The 26626-nt window shown below is 37.8% G+C and overlaps 1 protein-coding gene across 3 annotated transcripts in view; it reads left to right on the top strand.

The window, feature by feature from the left end:
* RELN (reelin) overlaps positions 1-26626 on the top strand; it is a 521226-nt gene that overhangs the window by 60666 nt on the left and 433934 nt on the right. For all 3 annotated transcript variants that reach the window (XM_003268163.3, XM_030826362.1, XM_030826363.1), the window contains exon 2: positions 16384-16494. In XM_003268163.3, coding sequence (XP_003268211.1) covers positions 16384-16494 — 111 coding nt within the window. The remainder of the gene's footprint in view (positions 1-16383; positions 16495-26626) is intronic.

The raw sequence follows: 26626 nt of genomic DNA, 5'->3' as shown, positions 1-26626 counted from the left end.
CCCCTCCCTCCCTCCCTTCTTTTCCCCTCCCTCCCTCCCTCCCTTCCTTTCTCCTGGGCTCAAGTGATCCTCCTGCCTCGGCTTCCCAAAGTGCTGGCATTACAGGCATGAGCGACTATGCCTGGCCAAAAGGGTATATTTTCAAAATGAACACCTACTTTAGTGCCCTCTCATATTTGATTAGCTCATGAACACCATTGGTTAAATTTTCAGGAATTTTGCAAGCCAGTTGTTAAATGGTAATTAGTAAACATCAAATTATGCAAAATTATAATTAAATTATCTCAAAAACAAAGATAATGCATCCTCAAAACTCATCACTTCCTAGTTGTTTTACTACCTTTTACTATTGTTTATGTCTGCTGTGTCTGTGTGGGGAAAATACTCTGTGTGGGCTAATGGTATGCTGCTGTGTTGTCCTTCCCAGTTCAGTGTCGGGTGAGCTAGTTGGAAGCTTAGAATCCACCATGGTGGGTAGTATTGATAAAACACCACAAACCAGAGTGTCTTGCCCTAGAGGGGCAGTTGTTGCACATTTACCAACACACTTTTGCCTGTAGCCCTTGAATCTTGCCATTTCATTGTGCTCCAGCCCAGCAGCTCTAGTGTGTGTCTGTCTGCCAATGTCTGCATCTGTGTGCCGGAGGGCTTTCTCTGGAAGGTCACTTTCTTCCTGCCCGTGTGCACTGCTGGAAGGAATTAACTGCCCCCAGGAGCTGCCATCACCTTGACCTTCAAGTAAGATAGTTTTGAAGCAAGGGTTTTACACCATTTCCCAAAGTTTTACCTGAAGATTAAGTTTCAGTTGCCCACTTTGGTAGCTTGCTTTTGCCTCTAGATTAATGGGAATCCTGTGTCAATGAAGTGCCCTTTTCTGTTGCTGCCAGCCATTCTGACTCCAGAGCCAATGAATAGGTGCTGCTTCCACCACCAGTTGGAATAATAGGAGCATGTGCTGCCAATCAGCATGGTTGCCTAGCAACCTTTTTTAAAACTTTTATTTTAGGTTCAGGGGTACACATGCAGATTTGTTATATAGGTAAACTTGTGTCATGGAGGTTTGTTGTACAGATTATTTCATCACCCAGGTGCTAAGCCCAGTACCCAATAGTTGTTTTTTTCTGTTCCTCTCCTTCCTCCCACCCTCCATGGTCAAGTAGACCCCAGTGTCTGTTGTTCCCATCTTTGTGTTCATGTGGTCTCATCATTTAGGTCCCACTTATAAGTGAAAACACGCAGTATTTGGTTTTCTGTTCCTGCATTAGTTTGCTAAGGATAATAGCCTCCAGCTCCATCCATGTTCCTGCAAAGGACCTGATCTTGTTCTTTTTTATGGCTGTGTAGTATTTCATGGTGTATATGTACCATATTTTCTTTATCCACTCTACCATTGATGGGCATTTCGGTTAGTTCCATGTCTTTGCTATTGTGAGTAGTGCTTCAATGAACATATGTGTGCAGGTATCTTTATGGTCGAATGATTTATATTCCTTTGGGTATATACCCAGTAGTGGGATTGCTGGGTTGAATAGTAATTCTGTTTTTAGCTCTTTGAGGAGTTGACACACTGCTTTCTACAATGGTTGAACTAATTTACACTCCCACCAACAGTGTATTGTGTCCTTCTTATTGACTGCCCTTCCTGGCCTGTTTCACTTCTTTTGCATCTGTTCTGGTGTTCCCTCCACCTCCAGGTCTACTTCTGAGAGAATTGTATACAAAGGAGAAATGTAGTGCTGCCTGGGCAGTGGAAGCATATTGGAGAAGTTTTGGGTTGGACTAAGGGAAGAGGCAGAAGTATGACATCCTGTGCGAATTGACATTAAACCAGCTAGATGGCAGATGTGGATGGTGATTTTCTAATAGCTGTCACAAAATTGGCAGGAAAGCAAGATAGAAGAGTCATAAGGGACTTCAACTGTATTTACCTAATTTAAATTCAAATTCTAATAGCAGGGCCTATCTGCTTTAAAAACACTTGCTAATAATCTTTTAGGGACTATGCTCAGTGGTGTGGGGATGCAATGAGGAATCATACGTTGCCATAGGTTCCAAGGCACTTACAACTTACCAAAGGATACCAGATGTATACACAACTATTTTGAGATAGAATGTGGTAAACTTCACAGAGCTGAGAGTGGTTGTAGCTCTTGAGAGGGAAAATGAAGTCTCAAACGCTTTATAGAAGAGCTGACATTTAACCAAAGCATTGGTAAGCTGGGAGGATTTCAACAGAAAGAGATGGAGAGGAAAAGGATTCTAGGTAGAAAGGATGGTGAGAACAAAGGCCTGAAACTGGGATAACAACCCTTGTATTCACATATTGGACACATAGAGGTGTGCCGGAGTGTGGAGTCAGAGGAAAGCCTGGAATGGCAGGTGAGAAGCAGGATGGGGAGGCTTGGATGGGATTCTGGGGGATTCTTGGTACCCGCCTAATAAAAGTTAAGGATGCACTGAAACTATATAAGGGATCTGATCCCCTGGCCAGAGGCTCCAAAAGGGAATTTTATAAGACTCAGGAAGGGCAGCAGTCTCTAAAAAGTCAATCCTCATTATGTATTGTAACTTGTTATAATGAGGAGTAAAGGGGAGAAAGTCCTGATTGGCTTGGATTTCAAAAGTCATTTAAAAAGAACAGAAGGACACACACACACACACACACACACACACACACACACACACACACAGCCAAGAAGCATAACTTGAAGAATGCTTTTGAGAAGTCCAAGCCTGCAAGGAAATGAAGCATGAAGAAAAGCAATGAATAGAGATGTGTTATGGGGCTGGGCACAGTGGCTCATGCCTGTAATCCCAGTACTTTGGGGAGGCCAAGACAGGAGGATCGCTTGAGCCAGGAGTTAGAAACCAGCCTGGGCCACATAGCAATACCTTGTCTATACTGAAAATTTTTAAAAATTAGCTGGGCATGGTGGTGTGCACCTGTAGTCCTAGTGACTCAGGAGGCTGAGGAGGGGAGATCCCTTGGCCCAGGAGTTTGAGGCTGTGGTGATCCTTGATTGTGCCACTGCCCTCCAGTCTGGGCAACAGAGTGAGACCCTGTCAAAAAAGAAAGAAATGCATTATGGGGGGCTGAACTGTCCATGCCCCCCACCCACCCCCCGCCACAACCCCCTGCCATTCATATATTGAAGTCCTAATCCCCGGTAACTCATAATATGATGATATTTGGAGATAAAATTTATTAAGAGGTAATTAAATTAAAATGAGGTCATTGGGATGGCCCTAATACAATATGACTGGTGTCATTATAAGAAGAAGAAATGTGGATACAGACGTGCAGATAGATGAAAGCCCATGCGGGGACACAGTGAGAAGGTGGCTGTCTGCTAGCCGAGGAGGGAGGCTTCAGGAAAAGCAAACCTGAGAACACCTTGCTCTCAGACATCCAGCCTCCAGAACTGTGGAAAAATAAATGTCTGTTGTTTACATCACCCCATCTGTGGTACTTTGTTATGGCAACCCTACCAAACTAATAGACTTGGCATGAGGTGAGCAATATATGAGGCCTTTGCTTTAGGGCAGATAAGACAGAAAATGATCCTCATTATTTGCAAGTTCCTTCTTTGTGATTTCATCTATTGACTAAAATGTATTTGTGACCTCAAAATCAACACTTGTGGCACTTCGACAGTCATTCGCAGACACGTGCAGAGCAGTGAAAACTTTTGAGTTGCCGGATGTGTTGAAGTCAAATGCTCGTGCCAGCTGAAGTCAAATGCTCTGCCTTCTTGTCTCAGCTCTCCTATTGTAAACAAGTGTTTTCACAGGCTAGAGTGCATCTTTCAAATTTTTGTTGGTGGTTTCACTGTTTAAAATGGCCTCCAGGTGTAGTACCAAAGTGCTGAAGGTAGTGATGTGCCTTATAGAGAAAATACGGGTGTTAAATAGCTTGCTTCAGGTACAAGTTACATTGCTGTTGGCCATGAGTTCAATGTTATAATGAATCAACAATATATATTAAATAAGGTTGTCTTGAAACAGAAACACACATAAAACTATGTATGATCAGTTGATGAAAATGTGACCAAAGCCTCACAGGAACCTAACTCTGTATGTCTCCTAGGAGAAATGGTTCAATATTTGCTAATTCAGTGTTTGTTGTGACTTTGGTGGTGGGGAAGTCTAGCTATTCGAATTCTGTTTTGACCTTCTTCACCAAGAGGGTTATTCCAAATGAAAAATGTAGAACACAAGTGCTTTTTAGATAAGAGTTGAAGCTCAAGGTGGGTAAAGAGGTAATGAGATGACCTAGACACTGGCAGTGAGCTCAGTTCTTCAGCCATTATGCTGAAAAAATTACACATGATCACTGACCACTGTTTCTCTGTTTCGTGGGTCAGATAAGTACTACAATAAAGACTCCAGCAGCAACCAGATGCCATTTAACTTGATGTTGGTTCATTGGTAAATTCAAGAAATTCTGATGACCTAAAGGCAGTCAGAAAAGAGCAGGTTGCACCCTGGCATCCAGCAAGGATTTCCCACAACAAGATATGCTGACTTAACCTCATCTCTTCACCTCCAGTTATTTTTTGGATTGAATTATTATAATATATGTAACGTTAGCTAAATGTTCTTTAAACATATACCTGCCAAATTCAGAAAATATTTAGGTACTTTTCTTTGTTATCAATTCAGCCAAAACAATATAGTGGCCTTGTGTGCCAAGAATATCATCAGAGGGCTGTGACAATGCTCTTTAGTGCTCACCCAAAATCCCCTGCAATGTTGGCTCGTCATCCTCATTCTGGAGTGGTTTCAGTCCTCGTCAGTTAGAGAAAATTATCTGGCATACATGAGTTCTCCTAAGAACAGGTGTCCCATTACATCCTCATCTTGTTAAACATCATTTACGCGAGGAGGAAACTGCAGTATAATAAAAGGCAAAGTGGCTTCTTACTGTAGTGGAATTCTTAATGTAGCCTCAATTCAATTCAATTATAATTTTTCATCCATGGATAGCCTTTGTTGGAAATTCTGTTTCCTAAGAGCTGTAGATTTGCAGCTTTTTATATCACTGTAGTTGGTCTACCCCAGGATCACTCACACAGAATCCACCTAGATGGACATTGTTAAATATGCCGGTTCCTGGGCTTTATCCCAATAATACAGAAACAGAATCCATTTGGGAACTGGGAGTCTGAATTTTAAAAAGCTTCTCAGGTGATTGAAAGTTTTGTTATAAAAGTAAAATGATCTTTGGGAGAATTTAGTTGGCTAATAGTTCTAGCAAATATTATTTGACTAAAAAGTAGTAATTGTATTGATCAAATTGGCACTTACAGAATTTGAGTCCAGCACACAGAATTTGAGTCCATCTGTGTTGGACTCGACACATCTGTGTTGAATAGGTATTTTAATTGACATTGGAAATTGTTTAGAACTTATATCTTAAGCATTTCTGTGTACAGATAATTGTGAGCAAGATATACGTTTATAAAAATATATCTATATTTTAGTTTGCCTTTCATCCAACTCTGGTTTTCTATGCCATGTCACCAACTTAAGAATTTAGGTCAGTTTTCTAAAATAAAAAAAATCAACAAATCAAAACCAAATATGTGCTAAGGGTAGATTAAGATTTAGAAATTGTATACCAGAAAATGGTATACCAGAAAATGAGGAATACTTGGAAATTGTATACCAGAAAATGAGGAATACTTGGAAATTGTATACCAGAAAATGAGGAATACTAAAGCCAGCAAAGCCTACTTAGTCCTTTGCAAAGTCCTTTCATTAAACACTCTTTAGATAACTAATCACTTAACTTTTTCCTAAACTCCTAGGCCTCAAGACATCTCCTGATTATTATTCATACCTGGAGTTTTTCTTCATCCTTATCCTTGGAAAAATTGTCTTATGGCTATATTGAAAACGCAAATTTATACTTAACCACAAAGATACTCTTAAGAAATTTTAAGACTTATTGTACTAAGTGCCATGCTGTAAAATAAAAAGTACAGCATTTTCCATTTTACCCATAGGAGAAATAGTATTTATAATTACAATTTAATGTTACACAAATTAGTAGTGCATTTATTTCATCTTTTATACTGATGCCATCCATCAGTGTAAATGTCATTTACGTTATATCCTTATTTGGTAATTATTTTAATCTGAAAATCTTAGAATTCAGTTGTAGCATATTAGAGCAACTATCTGTGCTAGTACCTGAACGTCATTTATTTAACATTATTTTGTGAATTTAACATTTACTTTGTGAATTTTGGTGTCAGCAATTTTAGATTTTATGAATTGGATTTTGAAATATGGAATAGAGAGTCTTCTAAAAGGGACAGGAACAATTTAAATGTTATTTTCATAAACATACCGATGGTTCATCATTATGTTCTCAGTATCAAGAGTGGCACTTTATAAATATTTGCTTAATAAATGAGTAAGTGGAGCAATACACACATAGTCTCACACCCATAGGGTCTGATCATAAAATAAGTGACAGTTTTAAAATTTGTCATATATAAATTAGTAATAGAATTTTATAGTTAATCATGTGTATGCCATGTGTAACATACTCAGCATATATTTAAATGAATTTTTTATTTTAGGACAGTTGCTTATGATTAGTTTTAGTATATTGAAATGAACATATGGCAGTACTAAAAAAGAATACTGTGGAAAAACTTGTTTAAAAAACTTAGGCTGGGTGCGGTGGCTCACACCTGTAATCCCAGCACTTTGGGAGGCCGAGGCGGGTGGATCACAAGATCAGGAGATTGAAACCATCCTGGCTAACACAGTGAAAACCCATCTCTACTAAAAATACAAAAAAATTAGCCGGACGTGGTGGCTCATTCTTGTGATCCCAGCTACTTGGGGGCTGAGGCAGGAGAATGGCGTGAACCCGGGAGGCAGAGCTTGCAGTGAGCTGAGATCACGCCACTACACTCCAGCCTGGGCTACAGAGCGAGACTCCATCTCAAAAAAAAAAAAAAAAACTTACAATATTTTAGAGCTGCGTTCAGTTTAACTATGTGTATTAGGAATTCTATCAATTATTATTAATGTTGATCTAGACATTTTACAAACAACAGATATATGACATATGCACAAGTATCATCAAGGTCACTCTTGGCATGTTCTTGCACAAGCACAAAGTTGTTGCAAATATGAAAATATTTAAGAATTTTGTAATGGCATATTTTCAATATGTTGAACTACAATCAAAAGCTGGCCAGGTGCAGTGGCTCACGCCTGTAATCCTAGCACTTTGGGAGGCTGAGGTGGGTGGATCACAAGGTCGAGAGATGGAGACCATCATGGCCAACATGGTGAAACCCTGTCTACTAAAAATACAAAAATTGTCCTGGTGGCACACACCTGTAGTCTCAGCTACTTGGGAGGCTGAGGCAGAAGAATCGCTTGAACCCAGGAGGCAGAGGTTGCAGTGAGCCAAGATTGTGCTACTGCACTCTAACCCGGAGACAGAGTGATACTCCATCTCAAAAAAAAAAACAACAATAAAACAGGGGGGTGGGGGTCATATATTTATGTTTTAAACTACTTGGGGCACTATTAGGAGTTACTTTGTTATTTGTTACATGAGTTCAAATTTTTAGTTACCTTTGGTCAAAACAACATAAAAAAAAACAGCATAATAGAAAACTTAGAAGCCTTTTTTTATTGTATAAAAGCTTTACACACCTGATGATTTTGGGGGAGAAAAATCACATATATATTTGTTCTCTAGGCATCTGTGTATTTTATTGTAATGTATTCACCTGTGTATGTGCTTGTAAGAATTACTAGGCTTGTTTTTCTCAACGTAGAAAATTATCCATGCCTCAAAAGAAAAACATTGTTAAAACTTCTTGTAGCAATTCAGAGTAATAAATCTCCCAAAATGATTTCTTTTAAGGCTAATCTTTGCTTAAATTTTACAAAGATATGTTGAGTTTTGGACAAGATAGTCTTTCCTTTAAAAAAGCAAGAACAAAAGGATGAAAATTGCTGAAAACCTGAACACCACATTCCTATTCACATCACTTTAATAATTTATTGAGTGCAGGGCCAACAATATGAAATTTTCATGGATGAATATTATCCAGCCTCATATAAAAGTAACGTGAAAAATAAGGTCAGAGATAAATCACAAATACCAGTTACTCTTGTCTGTGGTTCTCTAAATTATAATAAAGTGTCATTTATGAAGAAAAAAAATTTGGGTTATATAATAGAAACTAATTATTATTTGTAGAATTTTTTAAAATTCAGAATTAAATTATAAAAGCCAAAAGTGGATGATAAAATGAAATTATTCCTGCTTTAAGTGCGGTTGGGGCTAAAAATTGGGTAGAGAATTATAAAATTATATTTTAATTCTTTATCATTAATAATGCTATTTAGGAATTTTTATTTAGGCTAGATTGGACAGTCTTCGGAGATTTCAAAAATATTGTTCAGGACCTCATTCCAGGTAGTTTATTCTGACATACGTCTCCAAGTCTAGGGAAGGGATCACCTGAATAAGATGTGAGATTTTTGCCCCAAAGTTAATATTTTTAGAAATTCTGAGTGAGCGTGTGTGTATGTGTGTGTGTGTGTGTGTGTGTGTGCGTGCACGCGTGTGTCAGAGAGAGAGTGCTTGTAGGGTGGATTGGGGTTTGGAACACAAAGAAGAGGAAAGGCTATGTAGAGGGATTGGGTAGGAGAGATTTATATTCACCAAGTGCTCTTATTTAAACTTACTTCCAAAGGGCTTAATTTTAAAATAATAAATTCACAAACACATTTGACTGCACCCGTTTTATCTCCCAAGAACTTAAAGAAAAAAGAATCTCAGTGGATCTCCTTTTATTACTGGTGGTGCTGGAAGATAAGACTTAGAGGCTACGTGTGGTTCATCTGAATCTCTGAATCAGTAATAAGTATATCATAATAGTGTTCCACAGAGATGCTGTACCCCTCCTCTAGCCAGCAAAGAGCATTTTCCAGACCCTGGAAGGTGTTTTCATCGATCATTAAGTTTTGCATATGATGGGTCTCCTGCACCTGCTAGAATTCCTGAATCATGCTCAGTTTTTCCTCTCCTTGCAGGTGGAGACAAAGGTGCAGAGCATTTGCAGGGCATTCTCCGCCTGCTTTCAGAGGCGGGCTGATCCAGGGCTCTCTGACCTTTTTATTTTGATCTTAAGCTTAGTCTTTTATCACACTGCTTTTAGTCTTCCCTGGAGGCCACTCCTTCTCCTTCCTTTTCCCCCCAGGGAACAGCACAGATCCATATAAAATGAAAAAGGGGAGTAATAATAATGATAATAAATGGCTGTAATAATAATTGGTACAGCAGACATCAGGTTAAGTACATTCTACAGAGCGGCTTGCTTGCGATACTCCAGGAGACTACACCCAGGTACCCAGGGCATGGAAGCACTGCCTTCCAGGAAAAGAACAAGCACCTGCCACCCTCTTGGGCATAGCACGAGATAGATAGAGGCTGCTGTACTTGCTGCAGTCCATTCAGATTGGGGAACATGACCTCCATGTCCTAGAGCTACTTTTCACATGCTAGTTAAGGCACATGACTTAGCCCTCCCCTCTTTGTTTCAGCTTTAATGGGTAAAAGGGGTATAATTTTAGTAATTATCACATAGGATATTGAAAGATTAATACCTATAAAAGATTTAGAACAGTACCTGGCATGTAGTATTCAAATATTGTTTAGCTATTATTGTTATTAAAGAGGTGTCCATTAAATCTGAGGGTAAAGAGCTCTTAGAGATGATCTAGGTCAGCCATCTAAAGCCTTATGGAAGTAGGAAAGAGTAGCTGTGGTACATTTAGCAATGCTCCTCTAGAGATGGACAGGAGACTATACTAGGTGGGCAGCCAGCTCCTTCCTCATCGTGCCCCTTATCATTAGTTGTTGGAACAGATAGGTAAGGTAGGAACGATCTCTCTCTACCCCTCACAAAAGGCTGACTGGAGTCCATTTGTTCCTGGAATAAACTGAGTTTATTATCCTGATCTAATTATTTAAGATCTCTTTTCATTTCTATGGATTCATGTCCTCACTCAGTGAATCTTGGCTTCCAGTCATTTCTTTTACATATTTATTGGGATGATTTTTTTTCTTTGCTGTTGTTGGTTTGGGAATGCTATTATTGAAATACTTCACTTAATTTTTGAAATCCACACAAAACCATGTCAAAATGGAGTTAATATATGTAATGAGAAGTAGTGCGAAGGTCATGTTCTTCCAGAGGTTTGGAATGGAATTATAATGTATATTTTTATGGTCTCTATTTGGTGCCCAGAGCTAGTGGCACTTTAAGGAAGAATCAGTAGTTGAACATACAGTGTTGATGAAATTTTGCAGCAAATATGCTCAGTTTATTTTATTTTCAGAGAAAGATGTTTGTTCCTTAGGCTATTTAATTTGTTCTGTATTCAAAAAGCAAACGAATTTCTCTTCATAAGGCAAAATGCAATGATATTTTCTTAAATATTGACAGTATTAGATTCTGCTGGCGTTTTTCATCTTCAGAATATACAAAATCAAGAAATGGAAACTCTTTGCAATCAGTGCATCATCACTAATGCTTATGTACCTAATTTCAATTTTTTTGCAATTTGCTATCCTCTGATGCTTGTTGTTCTGAAAAAAAAAATGGGAACATCATTTCGAGTATTACTTAATATATTTCTTTCCTACACATATTAAAGGTCTTTTATATAAAGTAGTAATGGAATATGCTGCAAATGATCAAAATTTAATGGACTGTAGAGCATTTGTAGACCAGAAGCTTTAGAATGAAATGCAAACAGCATTAAATGTCTAAATTTATTTTCTTTTAGACTTTCATCTTACAGTGATTTTCTGCAAGAATGGTATTAGGGTCTTGTGGGGAATGTTTAATAGAAGCTATAATAGATAATAACTGACTCTGTAATTAGTCATTTCAAGACAGAGGTACTCTTTGAGCCACTGATAAGAATTGAATTGTGTCACTACATCATGTTTTCATTCTGCAGTCACACCCCAGCAGTCCATATTCATGGTCTCCCAGTGCTAAGCTCATTGCCAATTTAACACAGATGTGGAAGAGATATTTGTAACCTGCTCAGCCTTTTGATTCCTTATATTTTATTTGAGGAAATGGCAGAGTAACTTAAGAGTGAGGATAATGGTGTAAAGTCTTAGTGACAAAAATTATCAGAAGATTAATTTGGTATATACATTTATATGTGTATATGTATTCACAGACAAAATACAGATATATAAAAGAAAAGCTATTATGGTTAAATGTAAAATCCAACTAAAATTTTCTTAGACCTACCTGGTTTTTGAGTACTATAATTGAATACTGCATTATTTTTTATTTTTTTGCTTGCTTTTCAGAGGAAACTTATTTTTCATGTATCTCTAAGAATAACAATGACCCAGTTTTTTCTGTAGAAGTTAGATTTTACAATTTTGGTTACACTGGCTACATTATACTCTCAATTTTATCTTATTTTATTCTTATATGTTATCTTATGTTGTAATAAATGTTTCTATTTGGTTGAATTCAACAAAAGTTGAGCTTCTCCCTTGAGCCAAACGCTGGGGAAAGTAGTCTGTGAATGAGCTCTGGGGTAACTGAGGAGGGAGAGGTGACTTTCCCAAGAGGTCAGAACAGACTGCATGAGAGAGATGGCATTTGAACCTACACCTGAATACCTTAACAAAAGGTAACCTGGCAAGGGGTCATTCTAGGTGAGAGCAGAGGCCAGGAGGCAGAGAAGTATAGAACATGTTCTGGTTTAACTGTTTAATCCAGTTAACATCCTTTAATCAGATGTTTTCAGCTGAAATGGAGAACTTTGACTGGAGGGACTAGTTATGGCCACAACCCAAAGGTCTTTGAAACCACATTGAAGATTTAGGGTTTTAATCTACGGACGTTAGGAAGCTAGAGATGTTTATTGAACAAGGGAATTATGTGATCTAAGATGCATTTGCTTTCTAATTATAGATAATAATATACATGCTTTATTTCCCCCTTAAAATGGACTGGCAAGTTCAGAATTCTGTTTGAAATCTATAATATTGATATTTTTATCTGTATTAAAGTAGCCAGTTCTCTTGACATTTTAATGCAAAACTATGAAAGATATAAAAATTGACTCCAAGAGGGAAGAAGTCTCTTGGGAGAGAATTTTACAAATTTGACCATAAAAATTTATAAAGCTATGAATAGAGACTGATTATATGGGAGAATGGATTGTTTAAATAGGTGTTTACCTATTTAAGCTCACTAGATTATTATTTAATGGTTTTACGTAAACCTTTGGTGTCTGATATGGATAACTTGTAGGTGTTATCCCATAGTGGTGATCTATTTTAATTTGTATAAAATAGCTAGAATTGACAGGATGTCAGATGGAGTTTATAAACATTTTTGTCAAGGGAGAACTATTCCTAAATATCTCTGCCTGTCTAGTTAATAAAACCCAAATTACAGTGCTTACACAAGTCTTGGCTCATAGAAGTTACTTAGTTTTCTGTCTTAATCAATCATACACCTTGCTTCATTCTTTAAGTCTGAATGCATTAGGTACCTTCTAGTACATTTAACTATTTGGCTTAGTTTGCTCATTGGAAATGCGTTTACCACAAATTTCTTCTTCTCCTCACCAACTTTTTAAATATAAATGTTTTCAAAAATGAAAGTTAAAAGACTAGTACAACAGGTGGGCACAGTGGCTCATGCCTGTAATCCCAGCATTTTGGGAGGCTGAGGCAGGTGGATCACTTGAGGCCGGGAGTTCAAGACCAGTCTGGTCAACATGGTGAAACCCTGTCTCTACTAAAAATACATTAATTAGCCACACATGGTGGCACACCCCTATAGTCACAGATACCCAGGAGGCTGAGGCACAAGAATGGCTTGAACCCAGGAGGTAGAGGCTGCAGTGAGCTGAGATTGTGCCACTGCACTCCAGCCTGGGCGAGAGAGCGAGACTTTGTCTCAAAAACAAACAAACAAACAAAAAAACCAAAGACTAGTACAACAAACATGTGTATACCCACTACTTAGACTTGGCAATTGTTCATAGTACATAATATACTAATTTGAAAGTGAGTTGACATGAAAAATATTATTTGTTCCCTGTTTTAACATTAATTAGAACATTTGACTGATAATCTTGGAAAGGGCATGAAGGATTTGCTTATTAACATGTCTGAGTTAGGTATCAGTTAGACACATGTAGCCCAATAGTTACTTTTCTTAAAAGTAGTTCGAATATAAAAAATTTGTCCAATTATCCCCATCCTAATATACCCAAATTTATGTCTTTTAACTACAACTTCTACTTATGCAAGTCTATTTTATAAGTAAATATTTTTAAAGGAAACATTTTAAAGTGACAATCACTATGGAACATTTTAAACTATGCATCTTGGAACCATAACATTCTAAATCAGAGTATCAGAAAACTGCAAAAATATCTATAGTGGGAATTAGTGTATTTTACATTCTTCAAATGAGTATATCTAGATCTACACACATGGATAATCGTATGATTCATGGAGAGCTTGTTTATTTTAAATAGTAGACAGCAGTTTTATCTCTGTCTTTAATCAGCTTCATCAATGGGCCAAATTGGTGACCTGAAAGTTATAAGTTTCCTTCTAGTTCATATACATATTTAAATAATTTTACATTCACAAGTGTGAACCTCAGTTTTTAAAATCATGTACCATATTATTTCTGTGTATGGTAAATTTTCCCTTTAACTTATCATAAATCACTTTTCCGCTTTAAAGAACCATTCCAATTGCCTGGATGGCACCAGGTTGTGGATGTAAGTGATGAGTTAAGACTAGAGAGGCTAAAATAGTGCTTGAAAAGTGAGTCAAGTGAAATTAGAGGAAAGAAAGTCGTCAGGGCACAGAGGAAAGATTAGAGCTGGTGCACGTGCGGAGTCACATAGCTTGGTAGAAAGGAATCAGGCAGACACTAAAGGGAGAAGGTGTGGGGGAGAGGGCCCCATGTGAAAACCGAAAACTGCAGGGGTCGATGTCACAGGAAACTTGGGCAGATTAACCGAGGGCTGCAAGTAGAGATAAGCGGAAGCCTTTCAGTGAAAGGGAAAGAAAGGGGGTAGAGAGAAGGGTGTTCCTGACATAGACTCAAAGTCGAAGTTCCTTGGTGTGAAGTTTTCAGTATGCTCCTTTATACTGCTCATGGGTTCACCACCAGTGTTCCAGTCAGTGAAAACATGTGGGCTGCAGACATTCTGAAATGGTCTGCATGCTAACAGAGAATCCACACTGTGTCCAGTGGTTTTTACATACAGAGATTGGACCCATTATCTTCCTGAAGAAGTGGAAGCCTGGTGACCAGAAAGATATGCCTTAAATCCCATGAGAGTCTGGGCAACATTTACTCCTCTTTCTAAAAAAAAAAAAAAAAAAAAAACCGATTATCAATTCACATATGGATTATGCATCACATCTGCTTAAATGAGGAAAAGAAATGCTTATTCCACTGTCAAAAGAGTAGCGTTTTTCCAAAGGCAAATATCATTTTTTCCTAAAAAATTCTGACGCTAGCAAGCAGATTATAGTCAATTCATTTCAAACAAGTATTTTTTTTCTTTAGATGATTTGTGTAAGCATACAGCATCTGATAAAATTTATGCATACTTATGCCTTTTAAAAAATGTCTTTGGCTGGTCTTTTAGTCAGTTTCTCTCTGCATTGATCTCTCTTGCACTCTGGAAAGCATTTTACATATTTAAATAGCCAACTTTTCTGTCTTCTTTTTTTCCATGTGGCTTTTCCAAGTGGGGCTCATCTGATTTATAAAGTCTAGGATTCATAACATACTTTTCCTCTGGAAACAAGCTAAAGATAAAACAACCTTGCACTACTTTTATATGAATAAATTATTCATTAATAATTCACTAAATATTGAGCACCTAAGAGTACCATAAATTATTCTAGACACTCGAGATATATCAGTGAAAAAAATACTTGAGATGCCTGCCTTGATGGAGTTTGACCATGGTTACTTTGCCACTTTTGGATCTGAGGGGAGCAAAGAAGAAACAGGAAATAACCCATGTAGACAGCATCAAAACATTTTAGATGGTATCAGATGGTCCTGGGCCAGGTTCTTGATGGCTCTGTTCTACACATTCTTCTTTTGTATGCTGGAAATAATAATAGTATCCCTCTTATAGGTATGTTTTGACAATTAAATGAGATAATATATGTAAACTACTTACCTCAGTGCCCAACCAAGTGGTTGACATGCCAGCACTAAAAAATATTAGCTATTATTTCTTGTTAAAGGATGAGAAGGTGATTTATTCCAATCCCCTATTCCATTATGGGAGTAGCATGATGTCAGGCTATCCTATTGATGTGTGTCTTGTTTTATGCTTTGTAATATGGATGTTTCAGACCATTTAGCTCTGTTCACCGGATTTTCTGGAGTTTAAACATTCTCGTTAAAGTTAATGTGACTCTGATCATTCTCCTTATTGCCACCAAGGACGATGACAGCCTTGTACTGTGCACTACCTATATAATGTTATTACCTTCCCTTGGTTGCTTCCTACAAATGGCATCATCTCAATCTTATAAAATCCATGCAGGAGAAAATGCTATGTCAAGCAGGAAATTATGATCAGGTTTTATGGTGGTGAGCAAGATAAAATTTGAAGAAGCCAAGCCTGAGTAGCATACATATACATTTAATTTTATCCTTTTCTTCCCAGCAATGTCCTGATTTTATGGTTATAAAACCACTCCTCTTCCAGACTTTGTTCTCAAACTTAAAGCATGCAGTGATCTTCCTTTCTTCTTCACAAGAGGAAAAAGTCTGGCTGTCTTCATGCAAATTAATCTGCTTTTGTTGGAAAACTTCAGGGAACTCATCTGTGAAATATGGACTCACAATAAGAAATGTGGTTCATGTTACTGTTCTTCTTTCAGCTGATGTACAGTTGTTTCCCACAGTATGAAATACTTTAAAAAAAAAAACATTTTATCATAATGCCAAAACTCCAACAATGCCTTTGACTGCCTTCAGGGGTGGTAGTGGAGGTGGGGAAACCATCTATTCAATATTGCATTATTTTCAGATGATTGTTCACATAGGAAATGTGTAAATCAATGCAGAAAGGTAGGACTGATGTTCTAAATTTAGGACCAGCAATTGTAGACACTGGAGTTCCGAGCTTCTTTATTCTTCTCTGTGATTTCTCATATAAAAAATACCAACTAGGGATAGTATAAAAATAATTTGTTAATGAGTAAAGATTGTTTTGACAGTGTCTAACACTTCAGAAATATATTGTGTTATTCTGACTGTATTGAGAGTTTTTTTTTTCTTTCTTACATTTCAGTGACAATTTCAACAAGCACCTTCTTTGATGGCTTGCTGGTGACAGGACTATACACATCTACGAGTGTTCAGGCATCACAGAGCATTGGAGGTTCCAGTGCTTTTGGATTTGGTAAGCTATTCTCACAAACCAGAAATTTGGGGGGTACTTTATACAATCACAGGTCTTACGTTTTAAAGTATCTGTTTTAACAGTGTTAGACCTTTAATACTTCCAAGAAAATAATCTGCAGTGTTTTGTTTTTGTGTGTGTTTGCTTGAAGTTGGGTGAATTGAAATAAGTCATGTAAATGTGCAACTAACCTTGATCTTGGCATGATGAACTTTCTATCATTCTCTCCCCCCACTGCCACAATTATACTTGGTCCTTTGGGGTTCATGTAAATTTCCATATTCTGTTACTTAAGTTGCTGGAATTTGCTCTGATGTCCATGCAATCATTCAGTAATCTGTTCTCATAAACAGTTCTTAAAATATTGTGGTTAGTGAAAAGTGTGTTAATCTGGCAAGTGAACGTTGTATAAAGCAGAAGATAGCAATATTTGATAAAATTATTGAGTTCTATGAGTATTCATAGAAGAATCCTATTTAATACTTAAAATATTTGAATGTCCTTAAATCAGAGACCTGGCAGGTTACTTATGTAGAGAAACAGAAGACCACGTGATGTCCATTAATCTCGGGAGTCTCAACTTAGGAATCTCTAGTTTACCCATAATGCTATTAAACATGCCAGGCTGGGATTAAGTAGATCCTTCACAGCATCAAAAATGCAAACTTAATACAGCAGTTTTTGTAGGATATGAAATTACTGATCTTACTCCAAAATTGAAAGACTACACAGGACTTCATCCATCGATGTGAGAAGGATAGAATCGCATTATCAGACACAAAGTTATGTGTTCAACATTTTATTTTTTTCCGTGATGTTTATCAAATAAATAATTTTCTACCTCCTTTTGATATATGAAGTGTCAAGTCCCAGCAGTAGCCCGGCCCAGATGACTCATTGGCTGATGTCAGAGCAACAATGTTGATGCTGCATTGTCACTGCTTGCCCAAGATGAGGTCCACAGCCCACAGCTTAAGGAAACCTTGAAGTCATTCAGTCATCATTTTAAATGATTTCACATTTGAGAATTTGCTCTATTTTAAAAAGATCCCAGATTAGATTTCGCAGTCTGTTGGTAACTACTTCTAAGGTCCAAACCTAAGGGGAAAAATGTCCTCTTAGGTCTACAAATTCCACTTATTTAGTCCCATCCTTTTTCTGCTCTGCAGAGAGGAAGGGTCAGGTCATAGTCATATGTATATAAGTACTTAAGTATGTTACATACTACCTGTTCTGTTACAGCAGGACTCATAAGTAGAGTTGTCAGATTTAGCAAGTAAAAATACCAGACACTTTGTTAAATTTGAATTTTAGGTAAACAAAATTTTTTTAAGTATAAGTATGCAATATTTGGAATAAGACCTTCTAGGCTCCAGCCTAGCCCAATTAAAACTCTGGGGGTGAGGGCCTGGGCATTGGTGATTTTTTTAAAGCTCTCTAGGTGATTCTAATGTTTATCCAGGATTGAGAACCACTGTACTGGATCAGTGCCCAATCCAGCCATCAGCATCACCTGGAAAGTAGTAACTGCAGGATTGTAGACCTCACTTCAAACACAGTGAATCAGAAACTGTGATCATTTTTTGAAATAAACACTCGAAGTGATGTTGATCCATGTTAAAGTGTGAGGACTTCTAGTGGAAAGACAGATGTTGATTAAATGATCATGTAAATACATCATTACAAGCCTTGCTAGGGGCTGGCAAAGAGGTATGCTGAGTGCTGGGAAAGGGTATGACAGAGAAACTAGATCCAGTCTTGAGTAAAGTGTGGTGTAATTTGGAAAGGTGTTCCTGAGGAAATGGTATTTGAGTAGGGCTATGAAGGAGTAGAGATTATTAACTAAAGGTCTGTGGATGGTGGGGCACAGCATACCCAAAGGAAGGAACAGCAGGTGCAAAGGCCGCAGGTGGGAAGAGGCTGGCTGTGTTCTAGGAACGGAAAGAAAACCTTGGAGTGGCTGGACTTGGAATCAAGAGGGAAGGGGATACGGCCAGATAGGAGACCAGAGCCAGGCCATTCAGGATATTGTAAGTTTGGGGCCTTTATCCTAAGTGAAAGGAAAGGCGTTGAGGGTTTTAGGCTGAGGAGTGATTCCACCAACCTTTCATTTTAAAGAGATCACTCTGAGGTCAGTATGGAGAACAAACTGTAGAGCCCAGTAGGGGATTCAGAAGGATTGTTCTGTGGCTAAAGATTCTGATACGGCAAGGCGTGTAAGGTATCCAAGGTACAGGCTGGCATCGGCAACAAGAAGGAGCCAAATGTGGGGGGATAAGAGTTCAGGCTGTGAGTCTCATTGACCTGCTTGTAGATCCAGTATTCATGTCTTAGTTATGTCCCTCAGCCAAGTCGTTTAACCTCTCTAAGCTTAATTTTCTTATATATGAAATGATGATGATAAGGTTACCTTCTTCATAAGATGTTGGGTAGCCCTGATAATTAAAGGCGGAAGTGATTTATGTAAAGCCATTAGCACATAAAAAACACTCAACAAAATTAGCTTTTCCAGATTATAATCTTGGAAACTGAAGCAGACCATTTCCTTAGTCCAGGGCTTATATACACTTCCTGTGGGGGGAGCAAAAAAAAACCCAGTTCTGAAATGTAATTAATCTGGGATATATAGGTTGAGATGATTTGAGGAGACTTGGCTGAATTAAGGAACTATCATTTGTTAGTGCAGGGGCTTTACATAAGGAAAATCATTAAAGATCATAACTGTGTTGTAAGCACATTTTGAAAGAACATATAAAATGCATGTATCATATTGCCTCAGATTTTAGCTAGTAAGAGAAACAAAGTAAGAATAAAATTGTTACAAATTATTTAAGAAACCTGGTCTTCAAGACATTTCCTGTGGTAACTTTGAAAGCTGTAAAAAGTCGATTTGTACTTGAATTAAAATGTATTTTGATGCTCATCATCACTGGCCATCAGAGAAATGCAAATCAAAACCACAGTGAGATACCATCTCACACCAGTTAGAATGGCAATCATTAAAAAGTCAGGAAACAACAGGTGCCGGAGAGGATGTGGAGAAATAGGAACACTTTTACACTGTTGGTGGGACTGTAAACTAGTTCAACCATTGTGGAAGTCAGTGTGGCGATTCCTCAGGGATCTAGAACTAGAAATACCATTTGACCCAGCCATCCCATTACTGGGTATATACGCAAAGGACTATAAATCATGCTGCTATAAAGACACATGCACACGTATGTTTATTGTGGCACTATTCACAATAGCAAAGACTTGGAACCAACCCAAATGTCCAACAACGATAGACGGGATTAAGAAAATGTGGCACATATACACCATGGAATACTATGCAGCCATGAAAAATGATGAGTTCATGTCCTTTGTAGGGACATGGATGAAACTGGAAATCATCATTCTCAGTAAACTATCGCAAGGACAAAAAACCAAACACCGCATGTTCTCACTCATAGGTGGGAATTGAACAATGAGAACACATGGACACAGGAAGGGGAACATCACACACCAGGGACTGTTGTGGGGTAGGGGAAGGGGGGAGGGACAGCATTAGGAGATATACCTAATGCTAAATGAGGAGTTAATGGGTGCAGCACACCAACATGGCACATGTATACATATGTAACAAACCTGCCTGTTGTGCACATGTACCCTAAAACTTAAAGTATAATAATAATAAAATTTTAAAAAAGACTATAAAAAAATGTATTTTGATTAGCCTAAACTGCACCTAGCCTTCCCCTCACAGCCAACCCTGTATCATTGGTTTAATGGTCCAAAGAGGCTTCTGAGCTTGGGCAGAGCCCATCAGTGACTTCCATAGCTCAGGTCTTACACTAGATCCTTTGCATTTTTATAGGACATGTGTTTTATATGGATGTATAGATAGGTGAGATATTTTATTAAGTTCTGATAATATCCAAATAATTTTATGTGTATTTGACAGTAGTAAATAACTTTAAAAATAAAATTTAATAATATGCTTGGATATTATATAACAAGTTAATTTTCATGAATAATGTTTAGAATGGAAAGCAGGAGGTAAAATGTCTTTTTAAATAAAATGGTCACTTTTGAAAAAAAGCACATTAATTTTTGGGGTATTTGATCTAAGTTTAACATATTCTTTACAAGTTAAAAACCAAATTAAACATTTAATTTGATCAGGGTGCAGGTAGGAAAGTAGAGGAAAATTATAGAAGGTATAATTTCTAAATATTGCTGCTTTTTGGTAGTTAGTAGTTATGGTAGGATCAGGCTAAAGTAATGTGGCACTTTTTGACCTAGAACAAAAGAGTTATAGAATACATATTCTATCATTAGTCTCTGACTTTTTTGATGGAATGTTAAGCAAATGTGGTTTATTTGACATTTCCCCAACATATCATAGGATTAATGTGCAATATGTTTAACTAGCTGTGACAAATAAGGCAAAGTAAAGCATTTAGTAAGTCTAAATAGGTACTTCTGAAAGTTTTTTTCCTACTTGTAGTAGTTATTTTAATTGTACTAATTACACTAAAGTTACAGCTACTCTTCTTTGAATGTAAAATGTGTGTATGACTAGCCAAAATGTCCATAATTATACTTAAGATATTGCTGTAGAAATGTAATTCCACTAACATTACTACAGCTTTTTATGCAAAGCCAGAATTCTTTAGCATGCATGCCTTACTGACCAAAAATAGACAAATGCCTAATAGCCAGAAATACGTTAAGACAATAGCTATGCAAAAGATGACTGTAATCCAGCAATGCCTGATTTGAAATACCTCATTTTACTTGTCAATATAAGGAAACATGCTGCCCTTGGGAAGTGTGCTGTTTAATTATGGATATCTCTTTGTGCATCCCAGAGAAAAAAAATGCTTCTCTCTTGTCTTTGACTTTGAATTCCAGCTCAATCATGTAAATCTTCAAGGCTCATTGTGGTCGCTCAATGAAGGGTTATTTGAATATCCTTTCATACAAAATTGTTCCTTTTCCAGGGCTGAAATGCATTTACTCAAGATTTAGAATTCTGGTTATAAAAGATAGAGATTTTACCCAATTTTTGATATTCTGGCTCTGAAACCTGAGAATCAGGTTTGCAGGTTTAATGAATGCAGCCAAATTTCAAGTTGTTAGACCTTCCATAAATTAAGGTCTTTGTACTTCCTAGATAATCTTGCTCAGCTAATACATCAGCCACTATAACACTTTTTTACTTAAACTCTTGTAATTTTCTATGTGTTTCATTTCTTTGTAATAATTAGGAATTCTAGATACAATCATTTAAGTTAAAAAATGCTTAAAAGGCTGGGCGCAGTGGGTCATGCCTGTAATCCCAGCACTTTGGGAGGCCAAGGGGGTCAGATCACAAGGTCAGGAGTTCAAGACAAGCCTGGCCAACATAGTCAAACCCCATCTGTACTAAAAATAAAAAACATTAGCCAGGCATGGTGGCAGGCACCTGTAATCCCAGGTACTCGGGAGGCTGAGGCAGGAGAATCGCTTGAACCCGGGAGGTGGAGGTTGCAGTGAGCTGAGATCATGCCATTGCACTCCAGCCTGGGTGACAGTGCAAGACTCTGTCTCAAAAAAAAAAAAAAAAAAAAAGCTTAAAGTGACAAAATTTGATTAAATCCAAGTTTGGGGGGAATGTAGTGAACAGGTGTAGGAATTTTTTCTTTGTAATTTTTTTCTCTTAAACATTCAGTTTTTCATGTCATATTTTTAATAGAGATTAAGCAAGTAACATAAAACTAGTATTTTCAACACTATCTTTAATACATAGTATTGGAAATTTTTAACTTAATTAGCAGATTATTTTCAATGTGATTTGACACTTTAGGTAGATAGGAGTATAATTACAAAATGAATTATTTAAATATGTATTTTATATATATTCAATATATATTGTTTGTTTTTGAGATGAAGTCTTGCTTTGTTACCCAGGCTGGAGTGCAGTGGCGCAATCTCAGCTCACTACCACCTCCACCTCCCAGGTTCAAGCAATTCTCCTGCCTCAGCCTCCAGAGTGAATTATGTAAATATTTTAAGAAAATCTTCAAACTTTAGTAAATCTTATATTGGTCACTAGTTAATAAAAATTATACTTCATTAGTAATTTTAGATTTATGTTAATGTTTCATTGCCAGGATGAAGTTTTTACCATTTTGTTTTATTTTTCACTGAACATAGAAATACAGGGTCTATATATGCTAACTTTTCATTATCCTTCACATTAAGTAGAACCTATTACAAATTTGCTAATTATCGCCAAGACCCTTACTCCCCAGGGCATTAGCAGCAGTTGAATCTTAGGTGTCCTGTCTGTGTGACTATGAGATGTACATTATGAATGCATGAACATATTTAGGGCTTAATATTCATGAAGAGGGACAGCCATTCACAATTTCATTAGAGTATTGTATAAGTAGTGGTACTTATTTACTAGCCTAAATTAAGCTAATACTTTACTTAGAATAACCTGGCTAAATTTATTTTGTCTGCCTCTTTACAAAGAAACACAACAGTAAATGCAATTTAAGCATACTTGAGGAATTCAAAGGCATGATCTTTTATTGGGTATGGTAAATGATCTGTAATTAACAAGAAGACTTCAGATTAATTAAACAAATTACTCTAGCCAATGGTACAAAGAGCAGAGCTGACAAGAGATGAAATTGCCATTAATTTCTCCTTTTAACAGGATATTAACTTACATTTGGTCTTTATTCATTCCATTTGCGTATTCCATTCTTACTTTCATTAAGAAATAGTTTTATCTAGTTTATATTTGACATATGATAAATAATTCAGGGATATTTCCCAACTTCCAAATAGCTAACTTGAAAATAATCACTTACTAAAATAGTGAGCATGACAAATATAAAGCTACTGAATTAATTAACCAATAAATTGTTAAAGTAGATATTCAAGGGCACGAGATTTGAGCCAAAGTGGAGCAATTAGTAGAGAAAGTCAGTTCAACGCAGTGGCTCAGTACATGAACTCTGGAGTTAGGAAGCTCAGGTTCCATGCCCAGCCCTGTTTCTTGCTAACTTGGGCAACATACTTACCTCCATGTCTGCATTTGTAAACCAAGAATAACCATGGTGCCCAGTTCATAAAGTTGTTGGATGGATTAAATGAGATTATCAGTTCAAATACCTAGTATATATTATATGCTCAAAATAGGTATTTAAAGACTTGGAATGAAGTAAGAAACCTTTTTTTGAGAAGGGCAATAGAATGAGAAGATTGTTCCAGTGACAGAGGTTTGAGAAGTTCACTTTAATTTTGGGGAGCTGCACTCAGTTTCTTACCCACAGAATTTAAAGCCGGAATGGACCTCCCCTAGAGCCTGGCTCAGCGCCACCCCCCGTGTATAGGTAAGGAAACAATGCTTGGGAAGGCCAGTGATGACTATTGCAGGAGATAGTGTAAGTGTGAGGATAAACCAGGTGTTCACCTCATGTTCTCACTCATCAGTGGGAATTGAACAATGAGAACACATGGACACAGGGAGAGGAACATCACACACCGGGGCCTGTTGTGGGGGTAAGGGGGCAAGGGGAAGGATAGCATTAATACAAATACCTAATGCATGCGGAGCGTAAAACCTAAATGATAGGTTGACAGGTGCAGCAAACCACTATGGCACATGTATACCTATGTAACAAATCCGCATGTTCTGCGCATGTATCCCAGAACTTAAAATTTAAAAAAAAATAATTTTTTTTTAAAAAAAGGAAAAAACAGGCTTTCTGGCATCATATCCAATTCTCAGATATTCTTTTAAAGCTATAATTTACATAGTATAAAATTTACCATTTTAAAGGCTACATTTCAGTGATTTGCAGTATATTCACAAGATTGTACAACTACCACCACTAATTCCAGAAAGCCAATATCACCTCCAAAAGAAGCCCTGTACCCATTAGCAGTCACTCTCCATTCTCTTCTCCCCTCAGCTCCTAGGCCACCACTAATCTGCTTTCTGTCTCTATGGATTTGCTGATTCTGGACATTTCATTTAAGTGGAACCATATAACATGTAGCTTTTTGTGCCTGGCTTTTTTTTTTTTTCAGAGCCTTGATTTTGTTGCCCAGGTTGGAGTGCAGTGGCACATCATCTCAACTTCTTGCAACCTCCATCTCCTGGGTTCAAGCAGTTCTCCTGCCTCAGCCTCCCGAGTAGCTGGGACTACAGGTGTGCACCACCATGCCCAGCTAATTTTTGTATTTTTAGTAGAGACGGGGTTTCACCACGTTGGCCAGGATGGTCTCAGTCTCCTGACCTCATGATCTGACCGCCTCGGCCTCCCAGGGTGTTGGGATTACAGGCATGAGCCACCGCGCCTGGCTGTGCCTGGCTTTTTTTACTTAATATGTTTTCAAGGTTTATCCTGGCATAACATATATCACTACTTCATTTCTTTTTATAGATGAATAATATTCCATTGTATGGATATGTCTTATGTTGTTTAGTGGATGGATATTTGGCAGTTACCAGATTCTTAAAAGGAATTAGGGCTGTGTAAGTAGGAAAAAAAAAGTTTAAGGAGGACACAAAGCAATAGGATCACCACATTCCTTAGATATTCATCCGTGGCTCAAAACCTCTAAAGATTGAAATTGCTTAGCCTGTTCTGTGGCTCAGATGTGAAAATAGTTATGCTTAGAAATCAAGATAGATTTCTCCTCTGCCCTCCTTTTCTGCCACTCAGGAGAGATACGCCACTGTATCATGCTTTTACCCTGACGTTTTGGCCTTAGTTTAAACCATGAGGTACAAAAGCCAAGCTACGTCAAATATACTAGCACGGGAGTTAGGAATTGAGACATGTCAATTCCAGTCCAACTCTTCATGAGTTTAATCCAAGGAACAAGTAAACATTCAGGAGCTATGGGCAGCCATGCTCTATAATGGCTCTGAGGAATCATGAGCAGAGAGAGAAGAGAGAGAGTCAGAATGCTGCCTGAGGTACCAGAGCTTTCCAGGCTCCTATTTTAGGCTTACTTTTCATCAGGCTCAGATATTTGGGGGTTCTAAGAAACAATAAACATAGTTAACATTATCAAGCACTTGCTATCTGCTAGGTGTGTTGCAGGTATTAACTCTTTTGATCCTAAAAAAAAAATTCTACTATAATTTTGCTTATTTTATGGACAAAGAACCCAAGGCACAAAAGCGTTAAGTAACTTGCTCGCGGTTATACTTGCTTAGGGAGTTGCGGAGCTCTAATTCAGACTGAGCCCTGCAGCCTCTCATTAAACTCCCCTTGCAGCCCAAGCCAGCTTGTCTTGATTTTTATTATCACCCAAAGAACCGTGACTGAGAAAAGGCCCTCTCTGCTCTAACCCGCTGTCCTTTCCCACACCTCTTCTCAGCCTCTTTTCCAGACGCCTACTCCCACCACATACGCACATATACCCCCTTGCACCAATTAAAATAACCCACACACAGCTTCAAAATTCCAGCTGTTTTAAACCTCTACGGCCCTTGTTTGTGGCTCTTGGAATTCTTTCTGGCGCTGTCTCCGGGGCAAACTCTCTGCCATCTTTTAGGGCATACTTCCGTACTTACCTCCTCTATTAAAACTTTAGAACCCTTCCCCCTTGCTCCTCCCTTCCCGCTACCTCCGCGGAATTCTCCACCCCCTCCTCTGTGCGTCTCCGTCTTCTGGGACCTCCACCAGTCACCTCTAACAAGCTACCAAATTTGCTTGTTTAAAAACCTTTAAGCCTCTTTGAAGACAAAGAGATAATCTAGTCATCTTCACTCCTATGGCACATTACAAGTGCTCAATAAATATTTACTGAATGGATAAACCAATAACAATCTTCGAGGATTCGTAAGGTATTTGAGCTGCCGTTAGTAAATGCATGTGTCTGCACAAGTGTTTGTGTATAGACTGGGCCAGGTGGGGTGGCGGGTGGGGAGGAGAATATTACTGTCTTTAAGTTTGAGGATATTTTTAAATCTACATATGTCTATATATGTGTACACATCTATACATGCGTTTAAAACTATACAAATATGTGTTAATCTTATGAAAAGAGATCGTGGGGAAATTGATCATCCTGGCTACCACTTTGTCCATTTCTCTCCTGGTGGTGGCAGACACCAATATTTGCAGGTAGGACA

This window comes from Nomascus leucogenys, chromosome 13 (assembly GCF_006542625.1).
Source record: "Nomascus leucogenys isolate Asia chromosome 13, Asia_NLE_v1, whole genome shotgun sequence".
NCBI classification, from domain to species: domain Eukaryota; kingdom Metazoa; phylum Chordata; class Mammalia; order Primates; family Hylobatidae; genus Nomascus; species Nomascus leucogenys.
The sequence above is the reverse complement of the archived record's forward strand: the minus strand, read 5'-3'. Positions and strand labels throughout refer to the sequence as shown.